At 40.1% G+C, this 19,443-nt stretch overlaps 1 protein-coding gene across 10 annotated transcripts in view; it reads right to left on the bottom strand.

The window, feature by feature from the left end:
* The window catches only part of ERC1 (ELKS/RAB6-interacting/CAST family member 1), a 275,197-nt gene that overhangs the window by 18,694 nt on the left and 237,060 nt on the right, over positions 1 to 19,443 (bottom strand). For 8 of the 10 annotated variants that reach the window (XM_088164633.1, XM_014869999.2, XM_088164632.1 and 5 more), the window contains one exon: positions 13,080 to 13,181. In XM_088164633.1, coding sequence (XP_088020759.1) covers positions 13,080 to 13,181 — 102 coding nt within the window. Of the gene's footprint in view, positions 1 to 11,416; positions 11,484 to 13,079; positions 13,182 to 19,443 lie in introns of all 10 variants that reach the window. The other 2 variants (XM_088164631.1, XM_014870001.2) reach the window with 1 other exon arrangement.

Consider the following 19,443-nt stretch of genomic DNA (forward strand, 5'->3'; position numbering starts at 1 on the left):
ACCCTGCTAATGAATAAGGAGTGAGATAATCTCTGAGTCAACACAACATGGTGCTGGCATTACTTTCAACAAAGGCTCTGGCTTCGACCCCTTTTAATAAGGCTGTCAGGGCTCACTTATTTTGTTTCTAACACTGTTTTACATGCATTAGTTTCTACAGAGTGTGAGGATCTGAGAGGCATGACTAAGCAGCTGACTAATGTCAGGCTCTGTGTCCCACACCAGCACATCAGGGTGCTGCCACAGCCACAGGCAGCCAAAGAAGAGGAGACAGGCAGGAAACCTGCAAGAGAGAGAGAGTGAGCTCATGGGCTTTAGTAAAAACCTGTGCAGCCTTGGGGCAATCCATCAAAAAATAATGCTTTGTTCTGTCAGGATGGGATGAGTGGAAAAGGAGGTGGATGGAGAACTGGCTGAAGGGCAGATGCCAGAGGGCTGCAGTGAGTGGCACTGGGTCTAGCTGGAGGCCTGTCACCAGTGGTATTCTCCAAGGGTCAGTACTGGCCCTGGTGTGTTTATTCATCCATCAATGACTTGGATGAAGGGGTAGATGCCTCCTCAGCAAGTTCACTGCTGGCACAAAGCTGGCAGGAGAGGCAATATGCTAGAGAGCTGTGCAGCACTCAGAGGGACCTTGAGAGGTTGGAGAGATGGGCAAGGAAGAAGTGTCTGAAATTCAGCAAAGTCAGGTCCTGTACCTGGGGAAGAATAACCCCATGAACCATCACAGGCTGGGGCTGACCTGCTAGGAAGCAGCTCTGTAGAGAAGGACCTGGAGCTCCTGGTGGACAACAAGCTGCCCATGAGCCAGCACTGTGTCCTTGTGGCCAAGAGTATCCTGGGGTGGATTAGGAAAAGCATTTACAGCAGGTCAAGGGAAGTGATCCTGCCCCTCTGCTCTGTCCTGGTGAGGCCAGACCTGGAGTGCTGTGTCCAGTTCTGGGCTCCTCAAGACAAGGGACATGGAGCTCCTGGAGAGGGACCAGCAAAGAGCAACAGAGTTGATGAAGGGACTGGAGCATCTCTCTTGGCAGGACAGGCTGAGGGAGCTGGGCCTGATGAGCCTTGAGAAGGAGACCTTACCAATGTCTGAGTATCTGAAGGAAGGGTGTCAGAGGATGGAGCCAGGTTTTTGGTGGTACAAGGAAATAGAAAAGAGGCAATGGGCAGAAACTGATGCACAGAAATTCCACCTGTGTGTGAATGGGTGACTGCAAACTGCAGCAGGGCAGAATATTATGCTGTCCTGTGTACAGGGCAATAGCAAGAGATGTTTTAATAGAATCAACACAGCTACATTTCACTTCCATCACCAAGCAAAACTGTCTTTAGGCAATTGTATCATCAGCTTTGGTTATTTACTGAATTTGCACTATGTACCCCAATTTATATCTGTTACCAAGATTATGATCTGAAAGTGTATTGCCTGTGCAGGTGAAAACTAGTGATGCTTCTAATTTAATGGATGTCTTTCCTATTTTTCTTACTATTTAGTTTGCCCACACAGGGTAAAATGATGGATTATCACATCTTAAGAAATTACTGCTCTATAAAAATGTAACAGTCAATGTCTAATAACTAACTAGGTAATAACTAGTCCAATCAATGTAGTAGCAGCCTTGTATTCTTTTCAGACACTAGAGTCTCTTTGATACCCATCAGATGCACAGACTCCAGTCTGAAATGAACCTGTCTGGATAACCTTCCTGGCTATTCCTTGTGAACAGAAACCCTCCTTGATGAAGAGAAAGCAGAGCTATCTAGCAAGTAAGAATGGAAGATTTTCATACAACAGTTGAATCTGACTGCTCAGGGCCAAACCCCCTGTCGAAGCACATTCCTCCTGCACCCTTCCCCCTTTTACCTCGAGCTGGAAAGAGGCCAAATGAGGCGTGTGAAAGTTCTTAACTAGCAGCCCTCCCAAAGCTGTTCACAGAGCAATCATTCCCCTCACTTGGGATCCATTAAACGCTGCCAGTCAAGTAGGAAGTGCCCTTATATCAGCGTTCCTGCCGTATCTAATTTGAACTGGCCACTTAGCAAGAGGTGCTGTGCTTCCCACACAGCAGAGCTGCCCCTGCCTTATCTCAAGAGGGTGTAAGAGCATTTGCTAAGTGGAAAAGCAGGGCAGTGCTGGGTTCATAACCCACACCGTGTTCTCATGATCAGCTCCGAGCTGCAGAGCTTTCTAGGAAAACAGTGGGTAAACAGAGCAAACCCAGGAATATCTTCTAAAGCAGCTCTCATTCATTAATTGCCCTGATAGGTTTAGGCCATCCTCATCAATGCATGGAATGAAGTCTGCTTAATGTACCCTCAACGTCAGAATATTGCTAATGGCCAGCTAAGTTTGACAGGGTTTCACTAAAAAAGGCAATCACTACAACTCTGAGGCAGAAATGTGAAATGCCTGACAAATCTCTCATGCAAACCCAAACCAACTCAACCCACTAATAAAGATATTTGTGAATATATTCCAAATTCAACTTGAAAATTTTTTTTGAGATTTCGTACATTTAAAAAAGAATGTTTGACTATGACAAATGTGAATTTAACTGTATTTTTACAAGTCACTGGGGCAAAAGAGCTTTAGAATGAAATGACACTGCTTCTTCAATGGTAGTCCTACTATTGCTGGACAATGGTCAACTGAAATATGAGTAACTGAATTTCAAGTCTTACATGCTAAGTCTCTGCATTTAAATACCTATATACACAGCAGTGTCTAGTGGAAATATGCAAAAAACACATAGGTGGTTATTTGGAAAAGAAAACTAACAAATATCCACAGACATCTGCAGAATAAAGAATGAGTTTAATCAATGTGCAATTCACCACAACCACCAGCTTTAAATTATGCCTTCTCCAGGCAGAAGGGTTAATGACCTGACCTTTCTCCCTGCTAACAATCCCTTTTTTTCTGAAGGAAGCAACCACTTTTCTTTTTCAGAACCAAGTAATTAACTTAACTAATTTCAGAGAATACCTTCTAAATTTCTACTTTAAAAACCTGCAGCTGCCATTTGCAACTGCATCAGTCGACCCTGTAAAAGTTATCTCCTTACACAACTTGCCTTACATGTCAGAATAATGCATCAATGTGGAGGTTGATCATGGATCAACAGCACTTATTGTTCAAATAAAAAGGAGAAAATAGCATTTTTTGACACAGCAATGGCAATATCAAGTGCCACATGTACATTTGGCACTGGCAGGACTGCTGTCATGCCCCCTATTAGCCTGACTGCCTTACTTGCACATACTCTGTGTGTATATATCCACTACAGAACCCTAAAGGACACAGTGATGCTGGTAAGTGGTCTTCATTTTGCAATCAAATAATTCAGTAGTTTTTCTTGACTTACCCCTAAATCTCTAAATATCTGAGAGAAAAAAACCTCCCCAAAAGTACAGCTACATCAAGAAGAAAAGAAAGCAGAACTGACAAGTAATCTCAGGGGTCAAAGTAAACAATGTGAGGTAAAAATGACAGTGTTTCTGCATTAAAAGTGCTACAAAGAAGTGTAAGTGGAATAAATCTGAAAGTTTTCAAGGAATTAATTAATTTGAGAAACAATCTAGCTTGCCAGCCTGGTCTACACACCGTGAGTGTTCATTGTAAATCCTGCACAGCACAAATGAAGAAGAAATTCTGAAAAAAATCCTAGCAGAAACCCAAAGCACCACCAAACACCTCTTCAAAACTTCAGACTGGACATAACAAATACCTTGGGAAACACAGTGCAGGTATTCCTTTATCTCCTATGAACCACATCTGTCATGTGAGAGTGGAAAATTATTTTCAAACTTTGTTACATACAGTTGCAACTATGCTACCCAACAAAATCCACTTCCCAAACTACCATTGCACAGGAGAAGATGGGGCCAAAGATTGTGTAAGCACATCTGTTTGTTAAAAAGAAATTATTTCAAAAGGGCCTGACAAATCTCTGTATACCTCCCTGTATCTGGGTTTTATTATAGATATTGCCAGACAAGGATATTTTGCCTCTATAGCTAAATATCTTATATTGGGAGGTATGAAAATAAACTAAGATAGTGAGTGACACAGTCTGGAAGTATTTGCATGGCAAATTGAATTATGCCTTCTTGCTCAGACCATTTGTGTTTGTTTGGCAACAAACACAAGGGTTCAACAATAATATTGTAACCACTGAATGCAATGGAGTTTTATGAGGCATGAATTTGGCTCAGAATGTGCAAAGCTTTCCCAAATTCAGAGCAATTTATCACTGATGTCTTCCCTTCATTATTTTAAATGGAAACAGAAGAAAGTTCTCAAAAAGACACATCTTGACCTCAGTTCAGTTCAGCTCAGTTCACTGATACACAGAGATACTTGGTTTCTTCAGAAGACCCCCACACAAAAGCTCAAGGACAGGCTCAGTATTCTTTAGGTTTGTTTTAAAGATTAAAAAAAAAAAAAAAAAGGTTTTAACTCTAACCTTCATAATTTTCTCCTCAGAAACCAGAACAATATACGTGAGGAGCTAAAAGATATTCTGGCTATTTTGACAGAGCTGTCTTACTCAGTTCCTTTCTGACAGAATCAATTAGGAAATCATTTTTATATAGCAAATTATTTTTGAAATTTTTATACACCATGAACAAATCCCATGGATTAATGATTTCCAGAGTTCACCCTCTTCACCTTGGGAAAAATCCAGACCAGAAAAAAGTAACAGAAAAAACAAACCAGGGAAAGGAGTTTTGTCATTAGCTCCCTCTGTTCAAATAAAATCCTTTCCCCATCATGTAGGTGAGGCAGAGAATTGCAGTGGGTTGGTAGGGTTCCTAAAGCACTCAAAAAGCACAAGTAGTTCTAAAATATTTTTATACATAACAAATCCAGAAGTGCTTTCCATGACACTGGCAACTTTCATTTATGTGGGCTGTGGAGCAAAGTTGGTAGGGAACCATGAGAGGAACAGCAGGGACTGCTGGAGATCAGAACTCAAATACTGATGAGAGGAGCCTGTAATTGGACCAAGGGGAAAATGAACTTTTGGGAATGAGATACCTCAGCAGAGCTGAGGGGGGTGTTTGCACACAGCTTGAATCTTACCTGTTTCCTCAATCCCTTCCTTTCAAAAGCAAGGGCACTCACTCAGTCTCTTACCCCTACATAAACTCCCTGTGCTGTGCACATCTCACACCTCTTTATTATTCAAATCTCCTTCATTTGAACTCTTTGCCCCTGTAAGTTGTGTTAGTTATCAGGTTAAATTTTTGAACAATAAATTAAACTATAGAAAGCTGTAAAACTGGGTAGTCAGGCTGTTGATACTGACAATTATCATCAAGGAAAAAAAAAGTAGTCCCACAGTAAGCAAGAATAGTTTAACAACTATTTGCAGCTTTTACACAACATCGTGGATTTAAACAGCATTCTCCTGATCAAACTTCCATAGGTGTAACTAGGCAAGTTTTGATTTCACACAATCAGTAAGATTTTATGCTGATTCCTTCTCTAAAAAAATATAGCAGCTTGAGAATAAGTAAGAACAAACCTGCTCATATTTTTCATGCATTCAAGCTTTCTAGCACTTGCTGTCTATGCAAGAGTGAACGAGAAAGCACACACATTTCTCGCTGTGCTGTATTTTGTCTGTCGATTCTTCCTATTACAAGGGGTAAAAGGCAACAGTGTCTCACATGCCTTTGTCTGAAAGCAGAACATGGCAGCAAGGCACTGGGAGAGAGTGTCCATGGCAGTGCTGATGTGTCAGGGCTGTGCTCTGCTGTCTGTTCCACTGCTAATGCAAACCAGAAGGTATTTCCTAAGTAGTCTACCAGAGAATACAATCAGTGCTTTTCCTGCTCAGATGAACTCCAACCTCCCTGGCTGCAGGTGACAGGAATCTTGGTCTTGTTCTTCTCTAACTCTGGGTCTTCGTTCTGCTGTTGCAGCTCTCTACCTGCTGAAAGACACTTTCAAAGCCAAGACTTGTGAAGGTTTATCTGTCCTCAGGAAGTCTTTTTGGAGTTGCTTGCTCCACATTCAAATGCAAAATTCCATGAATAAATATACCTATTTATACGTATATCTAGTAGTTCTTATCTAAAAGTTACTTTAACAATCAGATGTAGTTGGAGAGGCAGCAGTGAGCCTACTGTGAGATGGAACTGTAAATCCTGACATGTCCATCAGTCATTATGAGCTTTACCAGCCAGGAAAATACAGTGTCTAGATTGGCTACATGCCCTTGCAGTTTTTATTTCAGAGTTTATTTTCATAGTTAATACACTGGAAAGCAGGTTTGGGATTGGTTCTTTTTCTAAGATTGTTCTCCCCTCTCCCTCAGTTTCTTTCCTCCTAACTGACAACTACAAGGACTTGGCTGCAGCTGCTTGTCCTCTGAGTGTCCTGTCTAGGAGTGCCAGAGCTCAGAATAACTGGGACATAGTACAGACTGTCACACAAACTGCAAGGAACAACTCTCCTGGAAGTGGCCAGAAACAATATAATGTTTGAGTGCAGAATTCCTGCTTGCTACAAAGACCAACCCACTAGTAGAAGATTATGTTCAGCTGCAAATCAAAAGAGAAAATAAGACACAGACCTGGCATAATCTCATCTGGCAGAAATGAACGATGGCCTTTTTGCAATTGTTTTGCTGAAAAGCACAAATCTCTACAAAAAGAAACCAGCCATCTGTTTTGAATGTTTTAGACTGTAAGTATCTACTTGTGTTCTTCTTTGATCTGTAAGAATAATAGGAAGACAGTGATACAGTCCAGTTACACCTCGGTTGTGAGTGTTTAATTCATCCCAGAGCTGCAGATTACAAAATTCCATCTGGAGATCTTAGTTTTATCATTCTGGGATCAGAAAGAAGATGAACAATGTATCAAGATCAGTTCTTTTGTGCTCCTAGATATAACATTATTGGACAGAGAATACATTCATTCTGTATGAATGCATTCTTTGTGACAGATATTAGTTATTAAACAGCAAAATAATAGTTAAAAAAAAAATTGCTCTCCAGAAGAAGAAAAGGACCAGGAGTGTAAGCTGACTTTGTCTCAAGGAAAGCATTCTTCTCTAACCCTCCTAAGGGTGAATTAGTTACATCATCTTATTTGAGTGCATCACATTAGGGCTCTTACTAAAAGGTTGCCATCTGAAAAGGGGGAGTGAAGAATCCTGATTATCACCAATATGACAAAACAAATCTGGCTTCTGTCTCTCTGTCAGGACAAGTTTAAGCAATGTGAGATTATCTCATGTAGCTGCCTTCAAATTTTGCACAGGGTATGCCTCCAAGGAAGCACAAGACACTTTCACAATGCTTCTACAGACCTGGATGAAGAATTGTAGTAATATCATTATTATACTACACAATTAGTTTGTAGATTTTTAGAGAGGGGAAGGAATGACTCTTCAGAAGACAAGATATGACAGTAAAGAACAAGAGACAGTGGTCTAAAGAGCTTTGTCCAGCATGCTGGAATGGCAGCTCCTAGAAAATATGGATTATTTTCCTTTTTCTTGGGAAGGAATAGGCTCTTGGGGAAAAAAAAAAGATAAGTAGTAATAAACTCAAATACAGATCTAACACAATTTTGGGAACAATTGCAAAATGAGGTATTAGAATCACCATCGTATCAGTTTAAGAAGACAATTTCCAAATACCACACAGTAATAATACCTAGCATTTATACAGCACTTTTCCCAAGCAGAACTTGCACTTCTACAAAAACTTCAGCTCATTTTACATTTAGAGAATTTGAGACAAGGGAGAAAGAGAACAAGTGAGTGGTTGGAGACGATGCCAGGAAAGAATTTATCTTCTGAATCGTGGTCTAGTACCATGTCCAGTAAATTACAATGTAATATGAGTCAGGCATGAAGGCCTGGTGGTTTTGACCATTTTGCATGATCTAACAATAAAAGAGACCATATTGAAAATAAATCTAGTAAAAAGGCTTATGAGGTCACAGCATAGTGAGTGACAACACTGAGAACCTCTAAAGTGTGACAGCAGGACAAGCAGCTCTGTACAAATTGTCTTGTGGAGAGAGGATCACATTTATCTAGCGAATGAATGCCTCTGCAATTTAATGTCATTTCATGGAACTCACCATGAAAAACTATTTACTTCGCTAAAAGAAATCAGAATCAAATAATGTAGGAAAAAAAAAAATCAATGTTCTCCTCAAAGTTCCCAAAGTATAAACACTTTTAGTGTTGTAGTGATCCCTATGAAAACTTCACATGGTTTGACTGCACTGGCAAAGATTACATTAAGCTTTGTGAGATGAGCCAAATATTTTCCTGTAATAACTTAGCCCCTCTTTCCACCACAGACATCCATCACCTCTGAAATCTGAAGTGTTAAATTTTGCAAGTGCCTTCAGTGCTCAACTCACAATGCCTACTGCTTCTGACTTAAAATCTGTCAGAGTATTAAAGAAAAATGTCACAGAGCCCTTTTGTTTGACAATATTTTTAGGGTAATAGGAATTGCCAATATTTTCATCATCTCGAAATGTCCCCATTTTTATGCACTCCAGTTCCACGCTAGCTCTTTGACCATTCCACTGTCGCTCTACTAAGTACAATAACAATTTTTAATTAATTCTGAACCACACCCACACTTTCTCCCATTTCGGGTAGCACAGCTGTGCTTCACAAGACAACTGGATGAATTTAGCAGCTTGGGAAATCTCTGTATGGAAGCTTTGCCTTTCCTTCCCCCACGTGGCACACATCTGGCACAGATCTACAATAAGACACACCCACATACACACCTATCCTTTTGCATGTATTAGATCTCTTAAGGTGTACATTAATTTTATTCTTGACAAAAGTTAGTAATAACTAATTAAGCCAATGGCCAGAGCACTTTCAGCATTTGAGAAAGACCAAAGAGCATCCTCATGTGAAATCACACTGGAATTGATTTGGGTGTAGAGGAGGAGAGAGCTCCATCTGGGGAATAAAAGGAGTCATAAGAAATTCAGACAGCAAGGAAACGAGCCTAGTGAAAAATGCTAGGAAAGACTATTTCAGGATGAAAGATGGTATTTACATTGAACTATAAACTGAAATGTAAACTACCATCCTCAGAAATTACAGGGAGGGTGCATATGTTTATGAACAGTGCTCCATTTCAGGGGAGCTCTATCTGATAATGCTGTCATGTATAGACTTGGCACAATTAAATACTAAATTCAGTCAGTTCCAGAATGCTGGAGGGTAAAAGTCTTAAGACCTAAAGCATAAAAATAAAATAATGGAGTTAACTATTGCACATAGTTTTTTGGTCTCCATTTATTTTTCAGTATTGACTGAAGGTGATTGCATCCACAGACCTGAAGGAACTTTAAAAAACTAACTTATTGCCAAGTTCCATGTTATTAGTTACATTTTATCACTGTAATACATAAATTTAATTCAGCACATGGAGGTTAGGGACTCGGTAACTTACATCATCTTAGCTTTTACAAAGAGAATAAGGACTTTTTTTTTAATGAACATGGAATAGCACAGTAAAAACATGTACTCTGTTGGGAATAACTGGCTTGGGAAGCATCCATCACCTTTATACCTTCCCTGCTGATGTATGCACGACAATCTTGAGGCCGACAAGTTTCTCTGATGAGATGCGTGGAAGGCAAGGCTGCTGGCTGACTCATTATTTTGACTGGGATACTCTGTAACAGCTTTCCTGAGGAAAGTGCCTCAAACTGGAGAGATAAGCTGTATTTTATGTCAACCACTCATTAATTCAGAAAACCATGAAAAACCATACTCTTAGCACAGTCGCATTCTTAAATGCATCAGCACATGGGAGAGGAAAGAAATCTTTCTCTCAGTGTTTTCTACACAAACTCCATGTCTGCTCCAGAAGGGAAATCAGAATTATTCCTACCTTTATAGTGAGTGTCCTCTTCATCATTTACTTACCTGATCTCCCCTGTTTAATTTCTGTGCTTCAGCTGATCTTTACAAGCATTATCTCTAAAACTTGTAACAATGCACACGAGCACACAACCATTGCAACAGCGGTGATTCAAAAATGATGTGAAATCAACAGCGAGTGGAAATTAATGAAGCACTTTATCAATTTGTCCACTAAAGAGATTTTCTCAGTTCAAACCCCAAGGCATGAAATTCAAGTTTGACACTGCCACAGTTGGATTAAATTTTTCAGATGGTTGGCTTGAAAAGAGGGATTTGATCCATACAGTCAGACAGACTGCAGTTAATTGAGCAAGTGCAAGAGATGAGAGTGCCTTACTCTCTCATGAATGTTTTACAAATCTAATACAAAGCAATAATTTTCAGAAATGCAAGGATCCAAGATTTCCACAGAAACTTTTAGTTTTCTTTCAAACAGCTGATACGAAAAAATCAAATTCTTAGCAAAAAGTGCACAGAAACTCATGTGAAATTTTTTTTCTTAAAAGGATAAATGAGGAAGAAAAAAGTTTCATATAGATTTCTAAAATATTGTCATCAGTCCTTTAAAATACCTCAAGTACTTCAGAGAAACGTATTCTGCTTTAAAACTGATACTCCAAGGCATAAGTGAATCCTGTGTACTGTAGTGGACTAATCAGTATTTGACTCCTGGCCAGCAAGAGGTTTTTTTGCTAAAGAACAGGAGTGAGGAGAAAGGCTCTGTCCTCTGCCCTTCCCTTTTGGAAACAGGAGTTGTTGTGGGGACAATTTGACAGCAGAAAAGAAAAAAAATTGTGGACACGGACACAGAGAAACAAAATGTACTTTAAATGAAAAACAGCTCCAAATTTCTCCCCCATTGTTTTGAAAGAATGAGGGAGATGGAAGGGAGAGAGGAAGGTTAAGGGGATATTCCTCTTTGCCTTCACATTTATAGACAATTCATACTCCTGGTCCATCAGAGAATCCTGTAATGTGAGTTGATAAATCTCTGTGACTGCTAAGGTCAGCGTGCACGGCAGCAATCTCAGCAGCAGATCTCAACATGCTTAAAACCTTCAGGAGGAACATTATCTTCAGGAGGAACATTATCTCTGAGCAAATTCTTTACAAATCAGAATTGAAAAAGCACACATAGGTTTGGCTAGGGTGCAAACTGCTTTGAAAAAGAATCTGATTGAAAACGTTTCCTCCGTGAAGTCAATGATAAATGATATAAAAGACATTTCCTGTTCTCTCCTACTTGCACAGAAACTCAATTACATGCCCTGGAAAGTTCTCCCCACAACATGGTCAAACAATGGCAGGATGATTAGAAGAAGAAAATCACAAACTGCACAAAAACCACACGAGAAACACCCTCATGCAGAGACATGGGAGCAATGGGAAGGGAGCACAGCCAGGTTTCACAAAGCACAGGAGCGAGGTGTGGGAGTGAGTGACTGCTGGAAACTTTTCTATTGGCAGGAGAGGTTGGGTTCTCACCGTTCTGAACAAAATGGCTGAGCTAAGAGCATCTGACTGGTTATGCCCAAATACCCTCCTCCTCATCCTAGAGGTGCACAGGTGGCAATGGGAGGAAAGCCCCAGAGCAGCATGGGAATGAAATAAAGAGTTGGTTAGTATTTTAAAGCACATTTGTAAGTACAAACAGTAGAACAAAGCGTTTCAATTCCTTACTCAGTATTCTGAGCTGCCTTGAGGTACAGCTTTCTTTGCTCCCTTGTAGGCTTTGCCAGCATTCAAAATGTCCCTTTGCAAAGGGGAAGTGCAATCAGAGCCCCCTCCCACCCCCTCCTCCCCTACTGTCCTTTCCTGTGGGGTCTTTGCAAGAATTTCCGTAAATGTCTAAATTTTATTTCGATTTTACATGTTATCTTTTCATTTCATCTGTGAATGCTACTCTGCATTCATTTGCAAGCTTGTACTAAAGTTACATGCTGGAAATGGCTTCAGCTCTCTGTAGACTTCAGTGCAGAAACAGCAGATATTCTAACATTTGTGCCAAATTAAGATTAGGGAATACATTTAAATTTCAGTGTTAACAATTTCACTCCCCTGAAAAAGGGGAGTGAAACACCAAAATCTTCCAAAAACACAGCAGAAAATTCAAGCCAGTCAATGTACAGTGGAGGAAGGTATTAAATTAGGATGCAAAAGCAAGTTCCCTTGAAAATGAGAATTTTTCTGATAGTTTCTTTGTATACACTCCTTCTTATACATGAAAGGAGTTTTTTCAAGATCTATTTTTGCAGGTGGATAAGTAATTGGCTTTTGACATTTTCTGCTTGTACCTTACTCATTATTTCTGTGTATCACTTGGCTGGCACTTAAAGGACTAGAGTGAGATGCTTCCCTTCAGATCTCACCAATTTCTACATGAATCAGAGGACAAAGAGAAGCATTCCTTCACCCCATCGAGGCAGTGATTAATGATGGCTAATATTTTAATTAAACTGCAGTGGATGAGATTACAACATGGGATGTGCAATTATGTTGGCATTTTCTGTGCTACCCAAGGGATGGTTAATCTCTCTAATAGTTATCAAGCACACGGCTGTGCTTTGTAAATGCCACAGGAGGCTCCTCACTGCTTTGGAGATGGTAAATTGATTTTCCTTCAGTTCACGGCCCATTGAGTTTGTGAGGGAGCAGTCTGTGCTCATTTGGCACCGAGGCTGGGATTTCCTCGTGGGAAATGAAGGGAACTGCTCACATGCAATCCACAGATCAGAAAGCTGATCCTGGAGCATGATTTCCTGCTACTGAAGACAAGAAAAAGTCCTGGACACTCCTCACACTCAAGCAGTAAACCTGAGCTACTAAAATCTGAATATGTCATACAAGACTCGAGTCTCACATTTTAGGAGAGCGAAGTTTTTGTTCTTTTTCAATTTCTCCTCCTCTCCACCCACCTAACAACAGCTTGGTACCAGGAACTTTCACATTTCACAAGGCACATCCACATTTCAGGAGCTTTACACAAAGCCAACACAACAGCAACACCCATTTCTGGTTTATAACTGCATTCTGGAAGGCTACTTTTGTTCCAAGGTACTGCAAGCATGTCAGGGAAAACTACTTATGACACAAAATCATCAGACCTCACAGTAAAAATTACTTTAAAAACGAAAGAGAGAGACATTACCTGGTCAGGGGAGGGCTTGTGGTTGGTTTGGTTGGAATGGGATGAGGATTTGAGGTGGTCATCCTCATAGTTGTCAGCCATCAGCTTCATACGGTTCTGAGTCTATTAAATAAAGCAAGAAAAAAGAATCTCAGTCTACCTTCTAATGTTATCATGGAGACTAAAGGGAACAGGGAATTTATACAACTGCATGTCCAAAATCCATACATGGGAAAAAAACAAAACACATGCCTAGACATCAGTGGGTATTACCATAGAGAATTGGTAAAAACTGTGGAGACACATTCCAACCTGTTCCCTTTAAGGCTAAATTAATTTTGCAATTAAGTGGATCATCTGACTTGTACCTACTAAAACTTGTGCTATACAAGAAATTAATTTCTTCTTATAGATTCTTAGGGTTATGGTTCAGACACCAACTTGGAGAATAATTCAATGAAAACATGAATTAGGTGTCCCTAAGTCAACTAAGAAATCCCCAATGAAGCCCTCAGAAAGCAGTCAGTTTTAAAAAAACAAGAAGCAAAGCTGAAAATAGGTTATTACTTAAGAAGTCCATCCAGTATCAATATGCAAATCAGTTTTCAATTGATATATCAAAGAACATAAAAATTCTGAGACTGGTCAGAAAAATGTGAATTATACAAAAGCCACCCTGTCAGGAAATCAAAATGTTAATAAATAGCTATTGGGGAAGAAAAAGCGTCATAATGAAGGCTTATAAAATTAAAACCTGGACACAGTCAAGTAAAGAATTAGTGAAGCATGAAACAAGTTTCTTTGTCTTTCTCCAACTTCTTAGGAAATTTCAAGTTCCAGAGGAGATAGGATTTTTAAAAAGACACAATAGAACATAAATTATGTAAGAATAAATGGAATACCTGACTTTAACAATGTCATTCTAGGTAAGCAACTGCAAAGAACATTAAAATACATTACCTGGCTGTGCCTGTAAAGGAGAGTGTTATTGAGATAAAGCTCTTTGAACAGACTACCCTGAAATGAGTTCCCCGAGCACCTCCAAACACACACAAATAAGGAAAGAAATGCACCTGGAAGAATGTCCCACTTGCCCAGCAGGGCTCACAAAGGCCATTCAGGCAGCAATGGTACTCTGTGGGCAGCCAGAAGAGCTGGGTGAGGGCCTTTCAAAGGCAAGTCCTGCCTCCCCTGGCATTATTTGGGTGCCAGGGTCATTGGGAACTCACCCATGGAGCAGCCCCAGAACCGACTGGGGCATTTCTCCTCCCAGCTCAGAAGGCACAAAGAGCCCAACTTTGAGCTTTGTGAAATCCTTGTATTCTAAAGAAATCAAAAGGCTACCCTGACCTACCTTAGGTAGGATACAGAGTAAATTATCTACAGCTAGACATATGAAAACATCACACATGCACTAAAATTAAATGTCTTAAATGAAAGCTCAAAGATCATAGAAATGCCAGCTGTTGATTCAATCCCTTCATAACTCTATGGTTTCTCACAGAAAAGTCTAAGTTTAATGAGCATCTCGAGGCTAGAGAATAAAATTCTACTTTTCTCTATTCAGATCATGAGAGAGAAGGTCCAGGGTTTGAATCTGGATTTGATTTTATTTTGGAATAATTTAACAAAAGCTAATAGTAAATTGAGCTTAAGCAATAAGCAATTTAATCATGCAAAATTTTTATATTGTTTGTTCTGCTTTGTCAAGCAAGTTCTGAATTCCAAGTCTGACTCATCATTCGTAAATCACTACTTGAAACATGCTACATTAATCCTTAAACAACCAGTTTATTGTAAAGGCACTTTCTTAATATTTATTGCTTTATTATATTTAAGGTTGTCTCTTCAACAGTTTATTCTTTGCAATGAGAACAATTGATTTTAAACCATTTCACATTTCCTTGGAAATATTATTGTTTTGATAATAAATAATAAATTCTTACATGACTTCCAGTGTGTGTGTGTGTGTGTGTAGAAAATCTATTGAAACCCAGATGTTTAGCAGAATGCTAGTGTAGCACATTCAACTTTACTGAAAGAAAATGTAGCTCTTCTCAGACAGAGGCAGCATGTCTTATATTACATGATAAAAAAACAACAACCCAAACTATGTTAGCTGGCATAGGTAGAGAAGAATATAAACATTGTAGAGAATCACAGACTGGGTGAGGCTGGAAGGGACCACAGTGGTCACCTGCTCCAGCAGGGCATCCCAGAGCACAGGGCACAGGATTGCATCCAGAGGGTTCTGGAATATCCCCAGTGAGGGAGACCCCACAGCCTCTCTGGACAATGTGTTCCAGTGCACGATCACTGCACAGGTAAGAAATTCTTCCTCATGTTCAGGTGGAATTTCTGTGCATCAGTTTCTGCCCATTGCCTCTTGTTCTATTGCTCAGCATCACCAGCAAGAGCTTGGTCCATCTTCTGACACTGACAGACATTGATAATGTCCTCCCTCCCTGTCTCTCCTTGAGGCTGAACAGCCCAGCTCCCTGAGCCTGTTCTCATAAGAGAGATGCTGCAGACCTTTCATTATCTCTGTCACTCTCCCTGGACCCACTCCAGGAGCTCTGTGTCCCTCTTGAGGAGCCCAGAACTGGACACAGCACTCCAGGTGTGGCCTCACCAGAGCTGAGGAGCAGGATCACCCCCATCCTGCAGGCAATGCTCCTCCCAATCCACCCCAGGATACCACTGGCCCTCCTGGCTTCCAGGACACACTGCTGGCTCATGGACAGCTTGTTGTCCACCAGGACCTTCTCCTCAGAGCTGCTTTCCAGCAGGTTGGCCCCACCTTATCTCTGTCGAGCCTGGCTATGCCCCTGTCCCACTTCAAATCTAGTTTAAAGGCCTCTCAATGATCCCTGCAGAGTCCTGAGTAAGATCCCTTTTCCCTTCTGATACAAGTGGCCCCATCTGCTGCCAGCAAGCTCAGAGCTGTATAAACTGACCCACGATCAAAAACCACAAAATGCTGCTGTTTACACCAGTCCTGAAGCCAGGTGTTCATCTGCACTACTTTCCTGTTTCTTGCTCCATCATTGTTGCATCATGTGCAACTGGCAGCACAGAAGAGAACACAGCTTGTGCTCCAGAGCCCTTGGCCAGTTTTCCCCAGGCTCCCCTCCTCATTGTCCTTCTCCTTTTTGCTGGGACTTCACTGCTGCCCTCAGAAAACCCTAAGAGGATAACAACCAGTGGGCTGTACCAGGTTGGGAAGTTTCTTGATGATGTCCCTTACCCAGGTCTCAGGGAAGCCACACACCTCCCACTGGGTTGGGTGTGGTCAGCAAAAAGAACAAAGTCCCTCAGAGAGAATTCTCAAGTCAAACTGAAGAGGTTTTGTGCTTCTGTCACAATTTAAAGAGAACAACCTATTTATTAATAATATTTGGTAGCAGGTATTGAGAAGTGGCTGATGGAATTGGGTTGGTTTAGCCTGAAAAAGAAGAAGCTCTTTTAAATTACTTGATAGAAGTGAATAGAGGACATGAAGCCATTGGAGAGGATAGGACAGGAGATGACAGATGTAAAATGGAACACAGAAAATTCTGATTAGAGATCAGGAAAATTCTTTTCGTAATGAGGTGCATCAAATGCCAGAACAGGCTGCCAAGAGACTGTGGCATCTCCATCCTTAAAGATACTGAAAAATTCTTATTATTTGGAATTTTCATCAGAACATTTGAGCGTTTCAAAGCTCAGCTTTTCAGAAGAGCAAGGTAAGTTCCAAAATCCCTCCTATTTGCCAAATATGGTTGAGTTGCTTAGCTCCATTACAGCCCTTTGGACATTTCAACCCGGAACAACCTCTGCAGTGTCCTGATGATGATAAGCCTATGGATCAGTTCACCTAGAAGGGTATTTTCTATGTTCCCCCTTTAATTCAACTTGACCTCCCACTGCAGCTGCTGTTCATCTAAGTGTGCATGTTTGTGACAAGTCTTGGAAAGAAAATGTCAAAATCAGTATTGTGATACCATTAAAGAACCTAATTTATGCATATATTGTTGGAATTAGAAAAAAATCAAAATATGGAAGAAAAGCAGCTTATTTCCTGATGGATACCACTAAGAATTGTTTTCCAACATTTAAAGTTCAAGAAGTGTTGCAAATAAAATATATAATATTATAACATTTTACAATTCTTTTTATATCAAACACAGAAATAAAAAGCTTCTGCTTAGGACTGGACAACTAATGACGAATTTTTGCTTAGAAATTTTAACAATAACTGTAAATACATGAACTGAGTTTCTCTCCTATTGCTCCTCCACAGAAAAAAAAATGTCCAAAAGGATGGAAATTTCTAGAGCAAATGGCTGCTGTAATGATTTAAAAACAAACCGTTTACTTTTCTGTGGGGAACCACTCCAACATCCTGCAGTCCTGAGCTGGTTTGTCATGGTGCTATTATACAATCCTCTCCCACCTCATGAGGTTATGGCTCAGATCCTAGGGCAAGCATTTCTACATCACTGTAAAAAGTATGAACAACAAAGTGGTTTAACCACGGGGTCCTGTGAGAAAATAAATGAGCAGTGCAGACAAATCAGTTGTGTCAGGAGTGCTTTTGTCGAAAACCTCCAGAGCTGTAAGCAGAACTAGCAATGATAGGAACTGGATGTCAGATTCAAATTTTGCTTATAAAAAATACCATGTGCCCTGACAGGTACCTTCTTCATGCATGTGCAAAAAAAATGCTGGAATGAAGAAAATTGGATAAAAATCCACAACCCAAAAGGTTTTGTGATTTTTTTCCAGAAGGTACCTTCATTTCACATTTTTTTTGGGACAGATTCCATAAAATTACTCCTGGACCTCCAATTATACCTCCCCCAAAGCCCCCACAGCTTTTCAAAGTCCTTAACAATGCTCTTCTTCCAATAGTCACCATGCAAAAGAACAGTCCCAAACCCTTCAGACCGGTGTAAATTCTCAAAATTACTCAAGAGCCATCACACACTCTCCAGCTCCTAACTGAAAGCCAGGAATGACTGTGGAGGCCCTGGCTCTGCAAGACCAGTCTATGAACTGCAGACCACTTGCAAGGGTACTGCACCTAAAAAACCTCAACTTCCCCATGTCATATATAGAAATACCAGATCTCTCCCATCTCTCCCTTTTTGCATCCCAGAATTTCTGCAATTATCCTTTTGCCCCTTTGATATACTTATTGTTAATGTCTTTTTAACTTTCTGCCATTATTTAAGTCTTTCTTCTTCCCTATCCCTTGTTACAGCAGGCAGTTATATTAAAAGAAAAAAGCACCAGGAGAAAATATCAGATAAACCTATTTTAAACATGAATGTGAACAATCAGCATCAGGACTTCTTTAAACGTGCTCTCTTTGGTTGTTTCATGGTCCTGCCACGATTTCACTGTATTTTCATCATTTTTTTTTCCTGAGTACCATATAGTTAACTTCTGCCTGTATTCTATAATCACCAATTACTTGGCTAAACAAGAAGATTACCACTGTTAAACTGTTTCTAACATAAGCAACACCTGAGAACTTTCATTGCAAACTGCACATGTACACTATTTTACCTGCCAAAACTGTAGCCATAGTTAATTTTTAAATATTTGCTCAGTTCCTTGTTCATGGAGTACTGCTTCAAAGCACTCTCTCACCTGTAGGTTCCTAAAAATGTTATTTTATGTTCACTGATGTTCACTGCAGGCCACACTGGTAGCTTGCTTGTGCACCTCAACACTAAAGACCAAATTAATAGGTTTTATCACAGCTAAATTATGACATGAGAAAAACCAGAACTGATGCTGATATTAAAGTTTAGGGGAAAGTCAGAGACATACTCTGCAATCCAGCTGGTAAAGCCTAGAGGAGTGCTGCCCAGGTCTGACAAACTCTTTATTGTGGAATTCCACATATAAATTTGAAACCCACAGATTTAACAGTAGACATTGTTTATAATATATTTTACAGAATGTTTTTATTTGAAAGCTTGCACAGAGTTGTATGTTCTAATGAGAGTACATACCTTTCTTAAGCATTTCTGCAGGACAGCTAGTGTTCTGGTAACCATTACCCTGGAAAGCTTTTGAAACCATGTTTTATTCATGGGGATCACACATTTCTGTATCTCTAGAGAAGCTCTCTAAGGAACAGCAGATAGCAGATCATGAGCTCTGCATTCTCTCTGTTAATCCGGTCTACTTCACATGCTCATTGCACTAACTTCCTCAAAGACTTCACAACAAGTCTGTTCCTCCACCATGAAACACAGCACAAACCATGACATCAGTGACTCTTCTCTCATTTTTTTGTAGAATATTTGCGTGGGGTAATTTTGGTTTTGCTAACCAGTCTAAACAAGGTTTATTAATCCTTTAATGTAGAGTTTAAAAAACCCCACGT

This window comes from Sturnus vulgaris, chromosome 5, assembly GCF_052056855.1.
Source record: "Sturnus vulgaris isolate bStuVul1 chromosome 5, bStuVul1.hap1, whole genome shotgun sequence".
NCBI lineage: Eukaryota > Metazoa > Chordata > Aves > Passeriformes > Sturnidae > Sturnus > Sturnus vulgaris.